Source organism: Papaver somniferum, chromosome 7 (genome assembly GCF_003573695.1).
Source record: "Papaver somniferum cultivar HN1 chromosome 7, ASM357369v1, whole genome shotgun sequence".
NCBI lineage: Eukaryota > Viridiplantae > Streptophyta > Magnoliopsida > Ranunculales > Papaveraceae > Papaver > Papaver somniferum.
The window spans coordinates 216,134,808-216,157,086 of NC_039364.1; the positions used below are offsets into that span (position 1 = coordinate 216,134,808).

The 22,279-nt window shown below is 38.0% G+C and overlaps 2 protein-coding genes across 4 annotated transcripts; both read right to left on the minus strand.

Annotated features, from left to right (window-relative positions):
- Positions 1-987: 987 nt before the first annotated feature.
- Positions 988-15,159, minus strand: LOC113299557 (ENHANCER OF AG-4 protein 2-like). Of its 3 annotated transcripts, none has more exons than XR_003335111.1 (13): positions 14,687-15,159; positions 14,220-14,296; positions 11,083-13,155; positions 10,475-10,985; positions 9,645-9,753; positions 9,298-9,404; positions 9,036-9,223; positions 7,853-8,552; positions 7,272-7,776; positions 6,274-6,366; positions 6,081-6,185; positions 4,761-4,951; positions 988-1,556 (listed from the first exon to the last, which is right to left on the minus strand). XR_003335111.1 is itself a non-coding variant. In XM_026548593.1 (12 exons), the coding sequence occupies exons 1-11, from the start codon at positions 14,795-14,797 to the stop codon at positions 6,115-6,117; spliced, it is 4,545 nt and encodes a 1,514-aa protein (XP_026404378.1). In that variant the 5' UTR covers positions 14,798-15,159; the 3' UTR covers positions 4,643-4,951; positions 6,081-6,114. The 3 variants fall into 3 exon arrangements, 1 of the variants encoding a protein (XP_026404378.1); XR_003335112.1 differs by lacking the exon at positions 988-1,556 and adding an exon at positions 5,855-6,008 and having other exon boundaries at positions 4,643-4,951; positions 6,108-6,185; XM_026548593.1 differs by lacking the exon at positions 988-1,556 and having other exon boundaries at positions 4,643-4,951.
- A 538-nt stretch (positions 15,160-15,697) lies between these two features.
- Positions 15,698-21,398, minus strand: LOC113299558 (dolichyl-diphosphooligosaccharide--protein glycosyltransferase subunit STT3B-like). The gene is made up of 6 exons (XM_026548594.1): positions 20,258-21,398; positions 19,274-19,810; positions 18,095-18,549; positions 17,518-17,640; positions 16,683-16,742; positions 15,698-16,094 (listed from the first exon to the last, which is right to left on the minus strand). The coding sequence occupies exons 1-6, from the start codon at positions 21,167-21,169 to the stop codon at positions 15,938-15,940; spliced, it is 2,244 nt and encodes a 747-aa protein (XP_026404379.1). The 5' UTR covers positions 21,170-21,398; the 3' UTR covers positions 15,698-15,937.
- Between the last annotated feature and the right edge of the window lie 881 nt (positions 21,399-22,279).

Sequence of the window (22,279 nt, forward strand, 5' to 3'; positions counted from 1 at the left end):
GTTTAAGTAAAGTTCTTAAAAAAACTGATTCAATGAACATAAGATAATTTTAAATCTAAACATACAATATTAAGCATAACAAATAATCAACTAAACATAAAATTTGAGATTGATGAAATCTACTAGCAGTGCTCAATGTCGAATGAGAGAGACCCTGGCATTGAGTACATGAAATAATTTAATTGTTTTGAGGCATCAAAAAGGAGGCTCGAATAGAATGTGACACTAGCCCTAGCCAAGTACCGAAGTTTTCAGCAATTACATGAAAACAGTTCAAGAGAAGTCTCCTTGAGAAACTGAAATTCTAATATAAAAACGAAATGAAGATGATGACTGAATTTCAAAAAATATAAAAAAGAAAGGAAGACAATGACTGAGATTAATAAAATCTAAGAACACTTTAAACTTGAAAAGAGATGGACCTGGCTTTCCTCCCATGTGGCATATCCACAATACTCAAACAGTCTTTCTACTTAAAAAGCCTGATTATATTACGGCGTTAATAGTTTTACGTCCAACACACACCTACCTTACCACCAAAACATATCTTCCTCGATAAATTCAGCAAATACTAGTCATAATCAACATATTGAAACCTAAACATCAAAAGCCGCCCCTTTTAATTTGCGCCATTTGCTGGCAAATAAAGTCATACTGGATGTTGGAGAGCGAAATTCACAATAGTTTCAATGAAAAAGGATCTACAGATTCCATAGAATATGTTAAAGAAATCCTACAAGGACAACTCCAAGGGAAGGAGATTGAGAAACCCTAAGAAAGGGAATTGAGCAACAGTTTTTAGCACTTGACATGAGAATACAGCAGAGTTAGGGTACCAACTCTATAAAGAGGGAATATCTCAAGGAGTACTATCATACTGAGGACTTCTGAACCTCCTTAGGTTGAACATAGGAACATACTAACAGGCCACATAATTCTCGCACTAGTTACATGAATAATTACAAGAAACCATGAGAAGAAGTTTTCAAGATGTCCTGAATCGATATATTAAGAACAGTACGAAATTGAACACGAACAAGAGTCAGAAAAATACCAACTAAACTGAACATTATTCTCCCTCAGGCTATAGATAACAACATATACGAGCAGGAAAAGATAAACGGAATAATTGAAGACTATCTCATCTATGAACAAGTTGTATATGAGAAACAAAAATGACACAGCTGGTATAACCCTAAGACCAGTATTGAAAGCTTATCTTAAAAGTAAATCTGGAATAAGTAAGCAAGTTAGAAGTTTACTATCCTAAAGGACCCAAAAATTATAAGGATTACCTCAGGCATCTGGAGAAGTTAATTCTGCATGTGACCAGAACTGGGAAGTCTTCTTTGTTAAAATGGGTTAGATAGTGCTAGGAACCACTCTTTCATAACTTCCAAGCTGCGTGGATTTTCTTAGTAACACTAACCACCAGAACCAAAGATTTGGCCTCTTGCATTTCCAGCAGTTCACACAGCAGAAGCTTTGCACAACCACACCATTAGCAACAAAGAGAACACATGATTTTTCACCAACCAGTATTCTGATGCCATGACCTGTGACAGTGTGATATGCAGACACCAATTATTGGCACGAACAGAACTTTATGAGGTTAGTAAGAATAATGATTCAACATACAGAAATTAGACATGGTTATTTCAACTGAATAACCTGTGAAGTCATAAAAACCATAAGCAGAACACAATGCAAAACCATGACACTAAAGGAAAAAGCACCTCTTGAACTGACAAGTAAAAAAGAATCCTTATTTTAACTGAAGAATTAGCGCGATGTCATTAAAACCATAAAAAAACCATGACACTGAAGGTATAGCACCTCAGTCGTCAGGGATTACACAAGAACCTCTTGAACTGACAAGTAAAAAAGAATCCTTATTTCAACTGAAGAATCTGCGCGAAGTAAGAAAAACCATAAGGAGAACACAGTGCAAAACCATGACACTACAGGTAAAGCACCTCAGTCTTCAGATTACACAAGAACCTCTTGAACTGACAAGCAAAAAAGAATCCAAATTTAAATAACATCTGCAAGCTAGTGATTATGTGGATTGAATAATATTTATCTGTTTTTCCAAGTCCAAGCAAATTCTAAGATAGGCATCGGAACTATGTTGCCACATTCTTGAAGCTCAATCCAGCAGTTGAAGGAGGATAATCCACAGAACATCAAATAAATAAATAAAACTATACTAAACTGGGTCAAGGCTCAAGGATAATCCTTTCCCCAAAAAATAAAGGTTGCAGAACAGGCGATAAAAGAACTTCCCGAAAACCTATTACTGATAACCAACTAACACTGATCTTCTCAGGATAATTTTACCAAACCTATTTTAATTTCTAAGAAAAAATATATTCACTGGACATTTGTTACACAACATAACTTTGAACTAAAAATGAAAAAACATCTTTTTATTTCTATACAAGCTGCACTACCAACAGAAAGGTTCAACACGCAACTAAAGAAATTGTACCATGTAATGACTGGAACGCAAAGCTTACGCATTGCCAACCAAGGATTATACACAACAGCCATTTAATTGTGAAAATTATACAAAACAATTGTACATGAGCTGGTTTTGTCATGATGTGAAATACACAAGTCAACTGCTGGTGCTACCCACCACTGGTCTTATAAAGGAAGCACCTTTCATTTAGCATATAAAGGTGCCATCCGAAAACTTCACATTTCTAGGAATAATTAATGTATATCTTCTGCGAATACACTATCTGCAATAGTTACAGTGAAGGAAACAACTCCGCGTAATAAAAGCACGTATACACAACATTAAAGACAGTGTTCCTCTATTGGACTCTAAGCCCTTAGTCCCCCAAAACCTTCTTACCATGGCTTTCACATATTTCAATAACACATCATCTAATCACATCCACTTCAAAATATTTGAAAGATAAATGCTTTACCCTTTATTCACACTGTCTATCTTCTATACGTATAAGAAGGATAACTTCATGGTCACATGAAGTGGATGCCATGGGTATTTCAAGCAAACAAAATTGTTATCCACAATCGACAAGACCACATACAACCAATGTCAGAAACTCTACTCCATGCTTCATTATACAACACCTAAATCACAAAAATATGCCATTTGATCAAAAGAGTTCCTGGAAATCAGAGTATAATATGGAGCCTACACAACTTGATTAAGCATGTTGGGTAATAGTAAGTAAGTTCGATTCGCGGAGAGATTACTAAGTTAAACCCATCCGTACCAAAATCGCAACCCAAGATAGATATGTCTACTGTGATGTTTGACTGTAATACATACTGAGTACAAATGTTCGTACTGGCAGAACAACTTGTACAATCACCATCAAAACGCTGGAGCCCCAACCCACCCCAAAAAAAAAAAAAATTAGGACGCCTTAGGACCACCAGTTCATTAGTCTATCTGATCCCAATAAGCCAGGAAGCACACATAGAATAGAGCTTAAGAGCTCCATTTTTAACAGGACTAGCACAACAACATCCACTAACATAAGTCTGAACCTACACATAGCCGATGCCCACCAATAAAGCTATCCATCCCACTCTCCATTGCAGAGAGCGAACTCATTCTGTAACTACAGAAGAAGAAAAAGATGGTCATAAATGTGTTGCATATCTTGAATGTTTCAAGTATGCGTGCATCAAAACCAATCTGAACTTCTTAAAGGAAGCACTCAGTTCAGGGAAACCTCATTAATTTTCTGCTCTTTAGTATTAGGAGCGAGAACCCAAAAACTTAATATATCCTCCTCCATTACTGTCAGTAAGCACTTACAGACAGAAGAAAGAATAATTGCCTAGCGTCCTTCAAACATATGACTTCAACAATTTACTTCATATAACAAGAGAAACGAATAGGTAAATAATGCTATAAACAGCGGTAACATTCAGTTTCAAAGATGGTTGGAAGCATAAAAATATATATGAATGAACGCTATCACAAAATTCTAGAAAGTCGAGAACATATGAATCAAACAAGACTAGAATGGGGGAAAAAAATCAATTACTTTCTTTTTCTCAAACAACAACCACTTGCATATTCTTTAAGCGGATCACTTAAACTTGCAGCACATAAGAACTTCAGTCAAGACAGACAGTCGCAACAATTTTGATATAACCAGATGGCTTGTAGTTTGGTCTGCAAGACTATACAATGCTGCTTACATGGTGATATGAAAAAGGTGGTGAGGATAAGGCAATATGAGAAAAATAAGAGAAGGGAGAAGAACCCCTACGCATCACATAAAGCATCAATTATTCAACTTGCAATGTAAGTTACACTACAGTAGACATTATAGCTTTCACCTGTCGTCAACGAGTAGTCTACTTGAGAATGCACCTTCGAAGGTTTTTCGTTTTTGCGGGAGTCTGACTGGGATTATGTCACTTATAAAGTTTCTATCTCAGTGTCTTAAACGTTTGTGTGGGATGGGGCCGAGGCAACTCCATGCTTTTTCAAAAAGGACATAATGCTTCTATGTATAGATATATATGTATACTGTAAGTGAAAGAAGAGATCGATAACGATACAAATCTTCATGCGCGACTACATTGCATACAGTTAAACAGCTCAACGAATACCTAAGTAGAGTAAAGAAGCACTACAGGGCAGAACAATCACAAGAGCTACAAAACTCATATTTATTGCTTTAAGCAGATTATTTCTTAGTCAAAGCAATAAATTAAAATTAGCTCAGATATATATTCTTGTCAAGCAAAAATAGCAGGCTTACGATCTGTAGCAGCAGTTTGTCGGTCAGGAAAAAAAAATACAATATACACATTCCTCCCGAGCACCTCCTCCAGATGTAACACTGTTTTCTTTAGTGTTTGCTGGCCATTCTCACTCAGATGCCAAGACCCTTTCTGCCATTCGGTGGCACACGAATTTCCCACTTCAATGGGTACAACTACAACCACATAACTGAAACAGCAGAAAGGAAAATAATTAACCCCAATTCTGAACACAATCCATCAGAATAACAATCGAAAAGCAAGCAACATTAGGTCAGCCAAATTACACTCCAAATATAACTGGGTTCTACGAATCATCATAAGATCATGTTGGGATAAAGCTTCTTGATTTATGACTTAAGTCCCAAAGCAAAAGGAGTATGGATACGAATATAAAAGGGCTTCTGAAAGTCAGAAAAGAACTTCACTTTGCAGCAAGGAAAAATTACATTTCTTCTAAGTTCCAGTGACATTGGTTGATTCCTTTTCTTCTTTCACTAACTAATTTTCTTACTAACTTGTGTCTACAAACGACTAAAAATTATTAATGCTTTTACTTTCTCAGTTACAAATTAACTTATAAATTGTGGACTCAATATGTAACTATTATTGGTCGGTTCCTTTTGATTTACTGCCAAATCATCCCGTCATGATTTGGCCTTCACAGTGTGTTGTGTGTTCTACTAAAGGTCGCATACACTTAAGGTCGCATACACTTGGAAGTGTGGTGACATTCCTCTTTACACTGTTGGGAAACCCAAAGCAGAACTACTGAGAAGTTTGTAGAGCTATGTAGTTCATATGGTAAGCAATACACCAACGCAAAAATTCAAAATTATGCTTATGCCGTTCGTCATTACCATCATCATGCTAGTGCAACTGCAAAGATACACCCCAGCTAAGAAGTTATAGTACAACATCTCTTTGCAGCATTTATGCCAGACGACATGGTGACAAGACTACCAGGAGAAAGATCACATCTCCAAACATTAAGGCTCAATTTCCAACAAACGTACAAATACCCTAGGAGTTATTGCAGCTCAAATAGATCTACATCATTCCACTCAACACCCGTGCCAAAATTCAGACGTACCGGTGCTAGGAAACCGATTCTTCAACTCATCTGTAAACTTAATTCCATTTAGAATGTTTTATTGTATGAATATCTTTGGTCATGTGCCTAGGAGGAAAGGTTTGAACACGCAAATGTGATGGCAGGCATACGACATGTGGGCAGAGCACAATGTCTGAAACAGCAGATTTTAGTGAACAGTAAGAATCTACACCAGCTTGGATTAAATCAGAGGAAGGGAACTCACTGGGATTATGAAACAAGGGTAGTACACCTTAATCTTATGATGATCTCCAAGAATTATGGGTGGAAATGTTTGGCCTACATGGAAGCATCTGCGTAGCACCATGACCTGGAGAACTCCAACAAAAAAAAGTCTTATAGACAGCAATATGCACTAGACTTCGATAAAAATTCCAATGACAGCCAATCAAGGTCACCTGGCATTGGAGCTCCAAATGGTCGAGGATTATGGATAGGATGTTGGTACCCCATATTATTAGGTGGTGTATCAATCGGTGGCCGAAAATACCCTGTTACAGCAAAATCACTAAACTTTAGTGCCTTCATTTGTTTGAGGGAGTCACACAATCTTAATACCACAATCTCTTCTTTTCTTTTAGTATAACAGAATCTTAGACAATTCACTGGAATTACAAAAAGCAACCAACAATCAGGCAAATTGTGATGAGTATTTCAAATGCATAACTTGAAACCATAGGAATAGTTATTTAAACAGATACAAATTCAACCTGCAGTGATGCTGCTGCATTCTGATTAGTCAAATGGTAATTTGTACGCAACTGATGTGCGTTGAGTATCAGTGATTGCTAAAATGGCTTCGATGTTGTTGATTCTGGCTTATGGCATAGGTCTATAACTATAAGATATAGGTCATAAGGACATATGCTTTCTTATTGTGTATGATTTTGGGTCAATAAGTAACCGTCTGACACTTATTTATATTCTTTTCCTGTTCTCTTCAAACTATAGATTCATATGATTAACCAACTGCTCTACAATGTTAGCACGTGTTCTATGAAAAGGTGTTCGACTCTTGTCATGTCAAATCAAGACAATCAGTACTACCAAGTGAGCTATGCGCCTAAATTTTAAGTGTATATATATCCTCATTATCATAAACATTAAGGCTTATTTTCTGCAAACCTGAAGTCTCAGTTCAACTCTCCAAAATCAACAAAATACCAAATACAGACTTGGAGATGCAGTATATCTATCCTCAGTATCATAAACATTAAGGCTTACTTTATCATTCAAGTCTAACCATCCACTACTTAATTTCTGTAAACCTGAAGTGTCAGGTCAACTCTCCAAAATCAACAAAATACAAAATACGGACTTGTTAAAGCTAGTGCATGCGTGTCTCGACAGGTATAATAACAAGTATTTAAGATAGTTAACACGAGGGTGCCCATACCTTCAGGTACAAAAGGCGGTCCAGGACATGTGGGATTCCTCCCTCCACCTACCCACATACCATGCTGATTGTCTGTATTAAAATCACCTGAAGGTATCCTTCTTTGTTCATCCATACCATACGGTCTTTGACCATTGGGAAGAGGGGGCAAAGGGTATGGACGGGGATAAATATGCTGCTCTTGGTGCTGACCGGAGGGCTGTGGGTACGAGAAATGATTGGGTGGTGTTTGTGCAGGGGGAATAGGAGGATAAGGTCGATGAGGGTACGGAGTAGAAGGGGGACGAAATTGTTGGTTGGGTTGGGAAGCTTGAGAAACTGGATACATGTCATTGTGCCCATATTCAAAAGGCCTTGATGAACTGAATCCAGAATCATCGTGCGGACGGCATGACCCAGGTTGCACAGTGTTTGATGACTGCTGGGGAAACATTTCATTTCTTACAACATTCCTAACATTGCCAGGGTGAGGAGTAATTCCAGCCGTTTGATGAACATGATTCCCCTGCATTAAGAAAATAAATGAATGTGGTGACTGCAATTAGAGAAAAGTAACAGAACATTATTTCCAAAATACTTACACTGGGAGGCCTCCAATTTTCTTGAGGTGGAGGAGGATGATAAGGTACTGGTGGTGAGCAAGATGACAAAGAATGTGGAGGTGGGAACGATGGTTGAGGTGGCATTGATGGTTGGGGAGGGGGCATCGTGGATTGAGGTGGAACTGAAGGTGGATATGTAAATGAAGGTTGAGGCGGCAGTGATTGTGGAGGCAGTAATGTTTGTGGTGGAACTGGAACTGGTTGGAAAGGTAGAGGTGGCTGTGATGACAGATGATGTGGTGGAGGTGAGGGTGGTGGAGGAGGTGGTGGCGGTGATGAAGGTGGTAATGGCGGTGGAGGCGGTGGAGAATCCAAAGGCAACGGTGGAGAGCCAAATGGCAGCGGGGGAATCTCATTTGGAGAATCTGTTGTTACTTTCAACGTACAATCCGAATTCAGCTGTCTAGATTCTAAATTGGACGAACCATTCCGAGCCGTATTTCTCTCATTCTTAGGAGAACCAGAAACATCTTCCATTTCAAGCTCACCATCAACATCCTTCAAAATGAGATGCCGCCTATCGTTTGGAGTAACCGCACCTTGTTCTAGCCCTTCTGTGACCCCAGCAACATCCAAGGATATTTTATCTCCCAACTCTTTAAGCATACTGCTAGGAAACTCGTCTTCATCCTCGAATACACTAGACGATAGAAACCCAGGCAACTCAAATGTTGCATTGCTGAAAGAAATACCAACCAGAGAAGTATATGTTAAAACAAAAAATGCTACCACATCTAACAGGGAAAGAGATATGGAAAATACCCCTACAAGATAAGTGCTCAAATAGCATTTCCAAAAGAAAAAAAAAAGGGGGGAAGAAGAAACGAGAAGACATGTCTCCATGATGCACGCAAAAAAAAATATACCAATTTTTTCACCAAGAATCCCTTACTTGGAAGATATGGGAACATCAAATGACCCAAGTTGAAATTAAGTGTATGAAGTATGCCTTGAAACTTCAAATATACAACTGATAGCTGGTCTAGATAGCTAAAATTATTATTAGACTTAGACACTACGACATCAAGCTTGATACCTATCTAATGTTTAGGTTGAAGGATAAGAAAACCACGGATTCCTGTAACCGGATTATTTTTCTTGTGACGGAGTAAATGAAAAAACAAGAGTAACTACAATAACTGCAAGATAAGAACCTACATACCTCCCATACTCATCAACAAGCATCCCCTCCATTTCTCTAATTGGATCATCTATAGCACGCTCTGTTCGAGACGGCCGTCTATGAGAAATTCCAGTTATCATGTCATCATTAGGAAATCCAAAATCCTCCATGTAACGTCGAAGAACAGATTCAGGCAAGATCTTTCGCTCAAGCCATAAGCGCAATACCTGAGAAAGGAAATTGTCGGTTTACCCACTTCCAAGTAAGAGACTACCTTAAGTACAGTTTTACAAACAATTACCTTAACACAGTGACGGCGATTCTCCTTAGCTCCAGCTGGAACAGCAGCACCTAGTAGACGTGGCAATGCTGCTTGTACTGAAGGAATATAAGACGAGCCCGCAATACCTGGGTTCAAAAGCTTATCAAAAAAACGGGTAGAAAGTGTACTCACAGTTCGGTGGAACTACTTAATCAAATGGCTTCCAAGTGAATTAGCCAAACCAGGCGTTGAGACATTGTCACGGGGAAGAAAACAACACAGACATTTTTATTACTACTAAAACATTTACAACGTGAAATACATCATCCATAATGAAAATGTGCCACCTAGAACTGAGAGGTGGAGTTAATACAACATCCTCATACCTTTCTGATTATGTGAAATTTGTGTAATAGAGTCCACCAGAAAAAACAGATCAACTCTGCGATGAAAACTGGGTTCGTTCTCCAGCTTTTGAATAAGAATTTCCACGATCTGCATGTGACCAATGACTTTCTAAGTTAGAATTCACCTAGAGAACATCATTGCTTGCAGATAACATAGCAAAATGTAAGTTTTGTCACACAAACATCCACGCTATTGCCTAGTCTCTAGAATCCTTCTTGAATTCCATGGATGAGAACCACATGATGCCAATAGTTGGTATGTACGACATTTTTTGGCTTTATTAAAAGTTAGAAAAAGCAATTTGTTTTAAATCATAATCCATCCCACGGATACTTTAAAATAGAATGTTCCACGCTTGACAGAATTCTATATTACTCTTTGTGACGCACTACTCCAGAACTTAACCAGCAAGAACTTAAAATATCTTTGAAACCCCTTAGGAAGGTTTAAAATTTCAACTCGATATCTCCAACACTCAGAACAAAATACATTCATCTAATGCCCAGCTATAAATTACTACATTCATCAAAAGAGCCTGTGGTTTAAGACTAAAAGAAAAGGTGCAAACGGTGACGGATGATTTTCTCTGGACGAGCGGTAAGACGATATACTCCCTCCGTCCCATAAAAAGAGAAAGACCCACTTTTGTGCGCAGAGGTAGTAGATAGCAATGAAAAGGTTTGGAAAAAAAAAAGAACTGCAATATCTGATGACCTAATCTGGACCGACTTATCTGGGCAAATGATATAATGGAAACGTAAATGGCCAATGAAAAGGTATATGATACACGATATATTGCATCACTCACCTCACTAGCGATTCCATGCTTCGCGCAGTCAATGGCATGGCGAGTAGCACGTCCAATACTGTCCTTTGTCCTCGACAAGGTCTCAATCATTCCTTCGAAAGCATCTCGAGCAACAGCAACCTCAGTACAACCACTTAACGACTCCACAGGTGCCCGGTTTCCTGAACTAACTCCACCCTCTTCCACGTCTTCAGGAGCCAGTTGATGTTGTGATGTGAATGGACGGGAATGAGGAGAGCCTATAGCTGAGTGAGAATAATATCCATTTGCGTCAGTTTGTACTATTATGCTAGAGCCTACTGCCAAACCAGGACCAGGGCTTCTCCCCTGAAGCAAAGAACCGGAGGATATGAAAGAGGGAAGAAGATTATCATGTGAGAAGGATTGCAAGTGAGCCTGTTTCCTTTTTGCTTGAGCTGCAGCAATAAGATTTTTCATCGACGTAACAGAATCTTCAAATTTGGAATCTAACATTGTAATGGCTGTTTTATCCTCTTTTGCAGCTTCCAATCTGCAGATACACAAGCAATCACGCATTTATCCTGAGATGAAAATGTTAAATGACAAATAAATGTTACATTTAGAAAAGCAAGACATTATACACATACCTCTCAAGAAAAGCATCAGTATCTGTGGTGCTTTCCACTTTCACTCGCACGCTGGAGGTAATCCTTGAAGTTTCAGATGAAGATGTAGGCCTGTGTTTCTGGGACACCACTTGATTGGAAGAACGCTTTAAACTATAAGAAGCCTGAGCTGAGCCTTTATTTGACCCTGCCTGGGACGATCCACATGGTCTGACTTGAGGTTTGATGGGTCTAAGCTCTAGTTCCTTAGCTTCGGCAACAGACCCTAAGGAGGTTTTAGGGGTAGTAGGACAGCTACTCTCCTCCTTCACAACTGATTTCTGAGTTCCTAATTTTCCAGGACTAGGGGTAACATGCAGAGCCTTGGCTTTTTTCAGCTTCTTCTCTTCAGTTTCACTTGGACTTGGTGATGAAGTCTCATTTGACGGCTTGATAGGCAATATACCATCCTCAGACAAATTGGTCGGTCTGGCTAAATCAGAACTTTCAACTTTAACTCCAGCAACTTGTTTGGTAGATTCAACATGAGTTGGCTTCTTAATCTTATATACTTTTTCATCTTCGTCTTCATCATCATCCAACGTTAGAAGTGCTCTCCGTTTAGAATGAACTTGAACGGTAGGAGACCTAACATTATTGGTTCTCGACATTTCCTTCTTACCCAAACCAGCTTGCTTAGCACAGTCAGACATAACCTCTACTGCCCGACGGCGTCGCTTTGATAGAGGAAGAACATCCTCATCGCTTGGCAAGGTAGATCCAACATTACGCATCTCAGTTCTTGATTTTGAACGCTCTTCAGCTTTCTTACCTGATGAGGGTTTTTTAACATCTGTATGCTGTGGAATTCCTTTGTTGCCAACGACACCCGACGAATCTTTCTTTCTTCTTTCCACAACGGATTTTTTAGCACCAGGGGTAGTGTTTACTTCGGTGCTTTTTGGTCTTTTGGCAGGATGCAAATCCTCAGCAGTATCCAACCTATGCTTTCTATCTCTAGGCTTTGCATTCTTTTCCCTGCGATCTCCAGAAGACAAAGGTCCATCTTTGCCCTCTTTCTTAGACTTGACTATATTTTCATTGTCAACATCACGAGAACCAGACGTTTTACGAGCTGGCATGTCATGCTTTTTAGCTTTTATGAGGCTTTTGTCTTTCTTCCGACTACTACTGATATCTGGATCATATTTCACGGAGCTGGGAGATTTTCCCTTCATGCTACTGCATGGGGCAGTTTTTCTTTTCCCTCCATCTTTAAGATGTTCTCCAGATTCAGTTACGTCAACATCACCATTTAGGTTATCATTTTCCGAAGACGAAACTGCTGAATGCTTCTTATTCTGGAGTTCAACCATACCCTGTCCTTTCTTTCCTGGAACAGCTACCACTTTCTTGTTCCTGTCACCGTTTGTGACTGCCTTCTGTCCAGTACTGCCACGCTTTGCTCCAATTGCCACAGCTAAAGTAGGAGAACTATCATCATCCAAGCTAGTAGAAGGATCAGCATCAGAAGGAGAAGCATGGTCACTACCGGCTTCCGATTTTCCTGAAATGCTCTCTACCTTCTTGAGTTGAGAATCACCAGTCGCCTTACCATCCTCACCTCTACAACCAGATTCTTCTTCTACTGGGGAAGCATTATCTGTCTTGTGTGCATCGTGCTTCTGCAAATGTGTCCCGTCATTAGATGCATTGTTTCCCTTACCAGATATAGTTGGAGAGACTTGTTTTGCATTACAAGAAACAATAGGCTTTACATCCTTGCTGACACTCTCACCCTCCTCATGTGGATATTCCTCAGAAACAGATACTTCATCGCCCAAGTCCTCTTTACAAACACCTTCCTTGTGCTCAACCACCTCAACCTGGTCGTTCAAGTCAACTTCCCCACCCTCAACCAAGGGAACCTCTTCCCCTTTACATTCATCTGAATTCTTTTGCTGAAGATCTTCAAAAGCTTTGCAGATCTCGTTTACAGCACGGGAAAAATCACTAATGGCCTTACCTTTAACTGTCTTACTTTGGCATCGTGCTGATAATTTATTCTTAGTCTCATTAGTAAAGGCTTGTATATCAGCAGGGGCTACAAATGCACTGCATACATCAGAGAGGGGATTATTAAGATCATAAAGAACCCTGAATGGGTATTACGATATGATAAAACTAAAAGGCTGAAGAACATAAGATCGAACCAAAACAGAAAAACCCAGCCACAAGAAATTAATAATCCCATTTTTTTTTTTACCATCAAATACCAGTTCGTGATGGTGCATAAGTTACATGAATGTACACAATAGTCAGCCTTAATTTTAGGGTTTTCAGGTGCCTAAGTACTAAAGAATCAGACATCCTTCATGGCTTACATGAACTTGGAATAAATGAGAAGTAAATAACAAACAAACTTGACAGTTGATTAAATCAGGGTAACTTTTTCACATTTAACTGCTTCGAGATTCCTCCAGAGTTAGCACTCTCTGAGCTTATAACCTGATATTGTCAAGTTATAAAGTTTTTTGCAGTCTTTTGATTGTTTCAGGCAATCACTAACAAGTGAATGTAAGGCATTCTAAGGAACATAACTTAAATTTTCTTTCATTGGTAACTGGAGGTGTAATTATGTACCTAGAGTTTGCAATAAAACGGCAGATAGACTAGCTAAATCTGTCCGTAAGTTATGTTCTGTTGGAGAATGGTGGCATGAGCCTCCAGAAATTCTCCTTGTAAATCTGACTCCGGATGTATCTTTTACTACTGTTTAATAATAATCTTATCTTTGTTAAGAAATACACTAGTGAAAGATTAAACATCAGGCTTAAGCATTCTGAAGACAACTACCCCTAACAGGTCCTAATAAGCATTTCAACACAAACCAGTTAGGAACTTGGGAATCTGTTGAGACAAAGGAAGGCATCATTGCTGAATTCTGTGTGTCAGTTAGCTGAACATGACACTTCTCTTTTGCAATATAGAGTGAAGGTATATTTGCCATGGCTTACCAAAGTTTCTATCATATGTCAAGGTAGGGATGAAAATAATGATTAAATGATCAATTTAGTATTCAGCAAGCATTGAAGTTAGTCCCATTGATTACAATCAATTTAGGTTTAAAAATAAAAGTTTCCAGCAGCATAAAGAGTCACATCAGATAGACTACTCACATTTCAGCAGTTCCAAAGAATTGAACGAAGTATTTTCTAGGATCTGGACCACGCTCCCAGTCTTCAGGTCGGCTTATCTGTTAGATTTAAACACACAAGTAAACAATCAAAATCAATATATAATATCGAAGTGTTCTAGATTGACAAACTCAAACATCAGATGAACCCATTAGATGTCTTAGTACCAATGAACTAACTTGGATACTACTAAACTAAACCTAGTCTATCAATTGAACAACCTTTGTCTAATCTCCCATTCTAGTACGACAAAGTTGCAATAGATTTCAATCCAAGCAATTGAGAAATAAACCAGAAACTGATAAACAAATTAACAAACTGTTCAAGACCTATGTTTTCATCATCATCCAATCAAACCCTACAAACTAATCTTGCACTACTACTCCCCAAGTAGTAGTAATTACCAAAACATCAAAATTTGAGTAGAGAACAGAAACCCTAAAACATACCTTTGCTGGCCATGCAGGAAAACCTTTAACCTTAGCAAGAACCAGATCCCCTAAACTTAACTGATTCTTCGCTTTGTTTCTGTTTGCTCCTCTTTTACGCCCCGGAGCCATGGCGATACAACCCTAATAAAAATCCTCAACTTCCTACAAGTATTTCTTCACAAACAACAAAACCCTAGAAATCTGACAAATCAATATACCAAAAACAAAATCACCAAAACGACAATCTTCTGAGATTTATGAAAGAGGGATAAGATGAAGTTGATGGGGCAATATCTGTGTCGTCGTCTAATGCGGAGAAATCCAACGAAGATGATCAGTAAGCAATGAAGAATTAGGGTTTTTCTTCTGCATTTCGATTGAAAAAGAGTTTACGAGAATACGAAGAAGCGGAAAAGAAAATTATGAGGAAAATGTTTTTTCTTTTTTTTAGGGGGTTTTCAGAAAAGAAAAGAGGAATTTGGGTTCTGAAAGAGGAAAAAGTAATTTATTTGGTCCGTGTTTTTTTTTTTTTGTTTGTAAGTACTATTTTTTTCAGTAAAACAATTTATTAACCTTGGTTAGTTTGTGTCGGTCTCTTTTTAACTATAGTTAACGTTATGTCGATTCATAATACTGAGTTATCAAGTTAAAACTCACCGAGTCAAGAATGATTGTTTCTCATTTGCCCAAGAAGAGCAGAAAGGTAGATATTTAAGACAACTGAATTCAACACACCAATTGAGAAGTACGGTTGTTGATCGAAGAGAGATTTTTTATTTTATTTTGTTGTTGAATTCAGAACTAAGTTTTCAGTTTCTGGATTCCACTAAAAAGTGCAACCATCGTTACTTTATTTGCTAAATCTAAGTTCGGAATCAGTGAAAAGGAATTTTCTCAAACACATAGGTGGTGTGACAAACATACGTACAAGTGAGTCAGTGAAGTGAGAATCATTTTAGAATTTTAGTATCCTACACACCCTCTTCTTCACAGGCATGAAACAGGATTTCAATGCAAAAAAATAAAAGTGGTGGTGTCAAACCTGGGACTGGCTAGTTTCATTAATGAAAAAACAATTATGCTCTAAGAATATAACCATCTCTATTTGGAAAACTTGTAATGCAAACAATCCATCCGGCACAAACATTTACCGTTGTCAATTCCTAGCAAGAGGTACAGGGATTACAGTACTCATTTGAATCTGGGCAGACGTGATAAGTTAACCTTGCTCTGGCTGTGCGGCTTCATTTCTCTCTCTAACAGTCAGAATTACATATTACGGGGCGGTTTCATGACTTTTGGTCTATTACTAGGTGGTTTGACTTTGTATATCCGAACAATCCAGTTGGAAGTTGTGAAGGCCTCTTCCAAGTGCTCAAGCTGCACATTTTTGTTTCCAATTTCAACTCCCCTGGCACGATCATACCTGGAGTACAATCAAGATATTAGGCATTAAGGCCAGAAAAGAATAAGAACTACAAAATGCAGAAGGTACATAGAATGCCTATGAGAAAGAGTAGAGTCTTCAATATTGATTGATACAAAATTAAGGTCCAAAATAACTAATTGCTCTTGACTTGGTTTTCTAAAATCATTAGACCAACGCAATCAACATTAAAAATACACGCATGAACAATAGTATTCATTTTACCAAAAATGGAGACAATACATAAGATGATTTTAACTTTTAACTGCTTTTCATAAACTAGGTTGCAGCAAAATCACTTCATTCAGAAAGGATTCACCCATTCGCAATTGTTAGAATCTCTTGTTATTATGACATTGTTAGTCATCAGTGAAGTATGGACAGCAAGTTTGTAGAAAGCTCACAAACTTAAATGCTCCTACAGCTGTGAAATTATTATTTTTTTCCCTTGGCTGTTTTCAATTTTTTTAAAGATAACACTCCTCTGTACTTTTTTTTCTTTTTTGGATGTTTCTAGTATTGCACTTTTCTAACATTACTATACAATTTCACAGAAACTGAAGAAACAAAAATAAAAAACGCACATACCCAGGAGGTTTACTATACTCAGTTGTCAGCTCTCCAAACCGGTAATAACAAAGCTTGTACCTAATGATCACAGAACGATGCAATAAATTAGATGAAATAGGCCTAGAGGCATTACGCAATAATTCAACTAGGAACACATTATTGACTGATTGAAGAAAGAACTTGAAAATGTATATGTAAGGACAAGCTCACCACTGTCCAGATAACAAAATTTACTTTTAGCAAAAAGCAGGGAAGCAAAGGTTTAGTGACACTAATTCCTGACAAATGATTGGCTTGCTTTTCAGCCTCCAAATTTCTAAGTGATTTGATGACTGTACGTACATGGGTTATTACAGAGAGTTTAAAGTCTAATCCAACTAAACAGGAAAATCGCGAAACTAAGAGATAACAGTTTAGTAGATAATGCATGGAGCCACAAGTTTCAGACAGGAGTTGAGCAGGCGACTTCACTAAACATGGTTGTCATGCAATACATACCAAATAAATAGAACCCATGTCAGGGTGGGTGATCCGACATACAAGTAGTCGGGTATGTGTATTAGTACAGGTCTTAGAAGCACGAGTGTGATCCAACAGAAAGGACAAAAGTGAAAAATGGACAGATTGAACATGGTTCCACAGCAACTCATTGTAAAAAACAATTTAAACAAGCCTTCTATATGGTATTCATCTATAACTACCCATCGGCAGACAAAATCAAAGTCAATACCTTGGAAAATCCAAACCAGGAATGCATATCAATAGTTACATCATGGCAAGGAACAAAAGAAGGAAAAAAAACTGCAATCATCGCAATCCAAAGATAACTAGTTTAGCCAGCTCAGCTACTTACATCAGACTGTTCAACATCTTGGGTGCGGCACCCTGATCAATCCGATATTCACCATTTACAAGGTAGTCGGATTCCTTGATGACAGGATAAACCCCGCCTCCAATACGCACCATCCACAGAAATCTAATACAGCACATGAGTGAATCAATAAGAGAGAAAGTTTTGCATGCCAAAAATAGGTAGCTAAACAAGTTTTGCACGCCAATGAAAGAGCTGACATGTGAAGCAGGTGACCTGAGAGTACACGCCTATGGAAACACATTTTTGCACCATTAAACCAGCTAGAGATACTATATTATATTGGAAAAGATACACATCCGCTAGCAGACCACTTTCTAGAATGAGCATAAACCTTCAATGAACTAAGAAGACTAAGTAGATCTAAATAAAATTACAAATAGGGCTGTAAGAGATGAATAATTTTGTGTCCACATTGTTCTTCTTGCAGTTTTTAGTAAAGAAAGATAATCGCCTAGAAAAAGCTAACACAGGAAGCAGCTAATTGATCATTGCATTTTATTTGACTAATGCATACAATCTGAGAAATAATTGAGCTTCAAGTACAGAAAAATCTTACTTGTTAATATCATCAGAAGAATAGCCAGTAACACCTCCAAATACGACCAGTACATAATCCACATCCAGCGATCTCATTATTTCATATGCCTCACCTTCATCAGATGCCATTGCACGCCCTACGGTGGCAATATGTGTATTGTTCCAGGTGTTATTGTCTACAATAACGGTCCGGTTTCCCATGGCAGTGATTTGATACCCGTAATCCCACCAGGACATCACCTTAGCATCTGGAGGTGTATTCTGCCGAAGCCAAAAGTATGCCTCTCGATAATCGTCAAAAATGACCCTGCCTCCATTAGCACCCCTTGCAGCCAACACAATTGAGGGAGATGAATATGCCTCCGATGTAACCCAGGTGCAGTGAAGAGCATATCTGCTTAGCAAGTAAAACGCTCCAACGAGCAGAGCAATTGCTACATTTTTTCCGAAAGGTGGAGATTGATCGGGTGAATTCTGTTGATGCAACTAATGTGAGTCATATCTTTGTAATGGCATGTTCATGGGAGCAAATAATCAGCATACAGTGCAGTTGAAGCATAACTGTTTCAGAACATAATATATTGTCCTAGCTAATGTCTTGTTCGTGTTATGTAAGTGCAACAGCTTCGCAGCTAAAATTCTGTACATGTTTATGAGACTCATCATGTTGAGACCACCTCTGCCAGTCAAATCTTAAAAACTATATGGCAAAAAAGTACCATTGTTGTACTAATAACATCTAGAGTAAAAACAATTAACCCCTATAATGATAAAAACCTATCTCTAACCCTGTTTTAAACTAAAATTCTGTACATGTTTATGAGACACATCACGTTGAGACCACCTCTGTCAGCCAAATCTTAAAAACTATATGGCAAAAAAGTACCATTGTTGTACTAATAACATCTAAAGTAAAAACAATTAACGACTATAATGATAATAACCTATCTCTAACCCTGTTTTAAAGCACCCTGCTTTTCCAGCATCAATATCAGTGTCATACGATAGATTTGACAGATAAAGTACCATTTTTAGCCCATCACAACATGGATCTTTTATATTTCCATGTTAACACTTAAATTGTCCTATAAAACCTGAACCTTCAAACTGGAGGATAAGAAGATACAAAAAAAAATAAAAAAATAAAAAAAAGGAGGCATTAGGCAATTAACATTCTAGTCAATACAGAGGCCCTCACCTTAGATGACCCTTTTGAACTACCACTTGCCTTGCCAAAGCCACTGAGAAGACTCCTGCTCTTTGTTCGTATTAATGAAGTTAAATTCTTTATGGTAGCAGATACTGCAATAGCACTAATAAGACACATTGCAGGTGTTGCAACGAGAATTAACCGAACCATCACGCTAGCAAAATACATGCTCGTCAATCCATACATGACTATGAAAATTGTGGTATCCGACAACTTCTTGAAGCAGAAGTACAACCCTGCTGGGAACAGGATGAGCAAGATGTGGAAGTCAAACATAAAAGATGACCATGCTGTCGGCTGATGCTCAGATACAGAAGCGATAATTGGAATGAAATCCTTTGCATAGGTGGGGTCGAGCAAAGAGTAAAATCGGCCTGTCCATGGAGATATATAACCAGAGGCCATCCCAGCCCCAAGAGCCAGAGCACCCATGCCGATCGAACAGGTCACTGTGAACCTCAAGAAGAACTGAAATAGCTTTGTGTCGCTTAACAAGTGCTTAACCCAACCTAAGAAGTAAACTACCTGTAACAATATTCGAAAAATCAATAAATAAGTGATAGGTAATCACTTAACTTTAGACGTGAGTGTGGGCAAAGCTCAAATTGCAGAGTTAATATCAGTAGGAGAACTAATACCCTGTGATCATGACTACATTCACTATAAACAAATGGATTTACAAAATCCGTGTAATAATGGAAGAGCGGTTACCATCTCTATAGTTATACAACATGTGAAATTACCTCAACACTAGGATTCTCATTCTGCTATCCAGAAAAGAAAAAGAAGAAAGTATCCTACAGCTATCTTAAAAATTCACATTTCAATGAGAATAGCATGATAATCGTGGTTATAAATGCGTGCATTTGCAAAATTCAGTGCTTGGTGGGTGACCCATCTATCATGCTATATAGGGCTCAGTTTGATGGTAGCTGAAACAAGAGAAACAAACTTGATAAAAGAAAAAGAAACCTGCATCAAGAAAAACACTCCCATTGCCGCCATATGCTCCCCAGACTGAACATGCTGAAATCCAACAAACTGAATCTGCATTGCGAGTAATGATCCCAACACGTACATGCAATTATATGCTATATACAATCTCATTGAAAACCTCCCAGTAATTAGAAGAACCAACACATACAGCGGAATCAAGTTAATAATAAAAACGTAACCTCCCCAAGCTGACACCATATAAAAGTAGCCAAAAGCCGAAGCTAAGCTCCATGAAAGAGAACCCGTATTAACCGCCTTAACAAACAAATAAAAAGTAAGCACCAGAGCGAAAATAGCAACTCCTTCATTATCATATGATCCAGCCACTGACCTAGATATATAACCAGGACAAATGGCAATTAACGCCGCAGCAACAAGACCAGCACCAGAATCCCATATCTCTTTCCCAAAAAAGTAAGCAACAATAGTTGTATTTGATGCGAAAAATGGAGCTGTTAAAACACAAACTTCACGAATATGAACTGCAAATCTCAAAAACCTGAGTGTGGAATAGATTAAATAAGCAGTGACCATAAGACCTGGATATAAAGTACCACCAATAATTCGACCTAATGGATACCAACTCTCAGAATCAAACCAATTCCAGAACTCATAAAACCCCTTTTCAGTAAGATACAATGTTGTTCTATAATTAAAGTATGGATCAAATTCATGTATCATACTCTCATAACGAAGAACACTAAATAACCTTGTTATAAATGCTAATATGTAAACAAGACCAAGAATACTAACACGAATCAGTACTTCTTGTTGCTTAGTTTTCAATTTTAGGTTCTTGAGAGATAAACCCGAGAACAAACTGTCTCCGGTACTGAAATTTGCTGCTGCTGCCGGTGCTGGTGAGGGTTGATTAGCTGATCCACTCATGATGATGATGCAGAATTGAAGAAACTAGAAACCCTAAAAAAAAAACTTACCAGAACTAGTAGATCATTAGAGTGAGAAGAAGTAGGAGGGATTCTCCATAGCTTTAAGGTTATACTGAAATGCTACTGAATATTTAATGGAATGATTCAACTATAGTTTCCTTGTTCGGGAAGAAGATCCGAATCGAAGTGAAGATCAAATTTTGAGTCGATGTGTCGATGTAAGAAAACACACATGTATAGTGGAAAGGGTTTTAAAAAAATCAGGAATTTACTGTGGGGCAACCGGAAGCCCTTCGGTGGATTTTCTGATAATTACACCCCGAGAAAGGATTACCAGAGTGTGAAAAACCAATTCATGTAGTTTTTTTTCCTTCCAATTCATGTTTTTTTTTTTTTTTTTTGTAAAATTAGGGGCGATTTTTTTATTCCCAGCAAATAAACAAGGTTATGGAATGTCCTAATGGTTAGGAGAATACCTAAATGCCCTTCTATAATCGGTAGTTTAGGATAGTTTTAACAACCGATTATGATTCTATAATCGTTAGTTTAGGATTCGTTTTAGCAACCGATTACGATTGTGTTCTTCTCTTCTTTTCTTTGTTTTGAAAAAAATAAATTTAGGGCTACTATCAGAATCGGTATATAATAAACATCACACAACTACCAATTGTGAAAGTAGAGAAATCCGAAGTTTCATTTGTTTTGTAAAAATTGAATTTGGTGCTACTAACACAATCGGTAGATTGTGAACATCACGAAACTACCGATTGTAAAAGTTGAGAAATTTGAAATTTGGAGCTACTATTTCAATCGGTAGATATAAACATCATCTACCTACCGATTGTGAAAATAGAGAAATTCCAAAATTCCATTGGTTTTCCAAAATTTTGAATTTGGGGCTACTACCACAATCGGTAGAAAATGAACATCATGAAACTACCGATTGTACAATCGGTAAATAATAAACATTACGAAACTACCGACTGTGAAAATAGAGAAATTCAAAATTCCATTGGTTTTTGAAAATTTTGAATTTGGGACTACTACCACAATCGGTAGATAAAGCGCATCATGAAACTACCGATTATGTTTGTGTTGAGAATTTGAA

Excerpts from the sequence above, each read along its gene's own strand:
- LOC113299557 (XM_026548593.1), bottom strand. The coding sequence starts at position 14,797 with ATGGCTCCGGGGCGTAAAAGAGGAGCAAACAGAAACAAAGCGAAGAAT. Across the intron at positions 7,777-7,852 it reads AAAATTGGAGGCCTCCCAGT|GGGAATCATGTTCATCAAAC; the intron begins GTAAGTATTTTG and ends TTCTTAATGCAG. Across the intron at positions 6,186-6,273 it reads ATTTGGAGCTCCAATGCCAG|GTCATGGTGCTACGCAGATG; the intron begins GTGACCTTGATT and ends GGAGTTCTCCAG.
- LOC113299558 (XM_026548594.1), bottom strand. The coding sequence starts at position 21,169 with ATGAGTGGATCAGCTAATCAACCCTCACCAGCACCGGCAGCAGCAGCA. Across the intron at positions 16,743-17,517 it reads AAGATGTTGAACAGTCTGAT|GTACAAGCTTTGTTATTACC; the intron begins GTAAGTAGCTGA and ends TGTGATCATTAG. Across the intron at positions 16,095-16,682 it reads GAGTATAGTAAACCTCCTGG|GTATGATCGTGCCAGGGGAG; the intron begins GTATGTGCGTTT and ends ATTGTACTCCAG.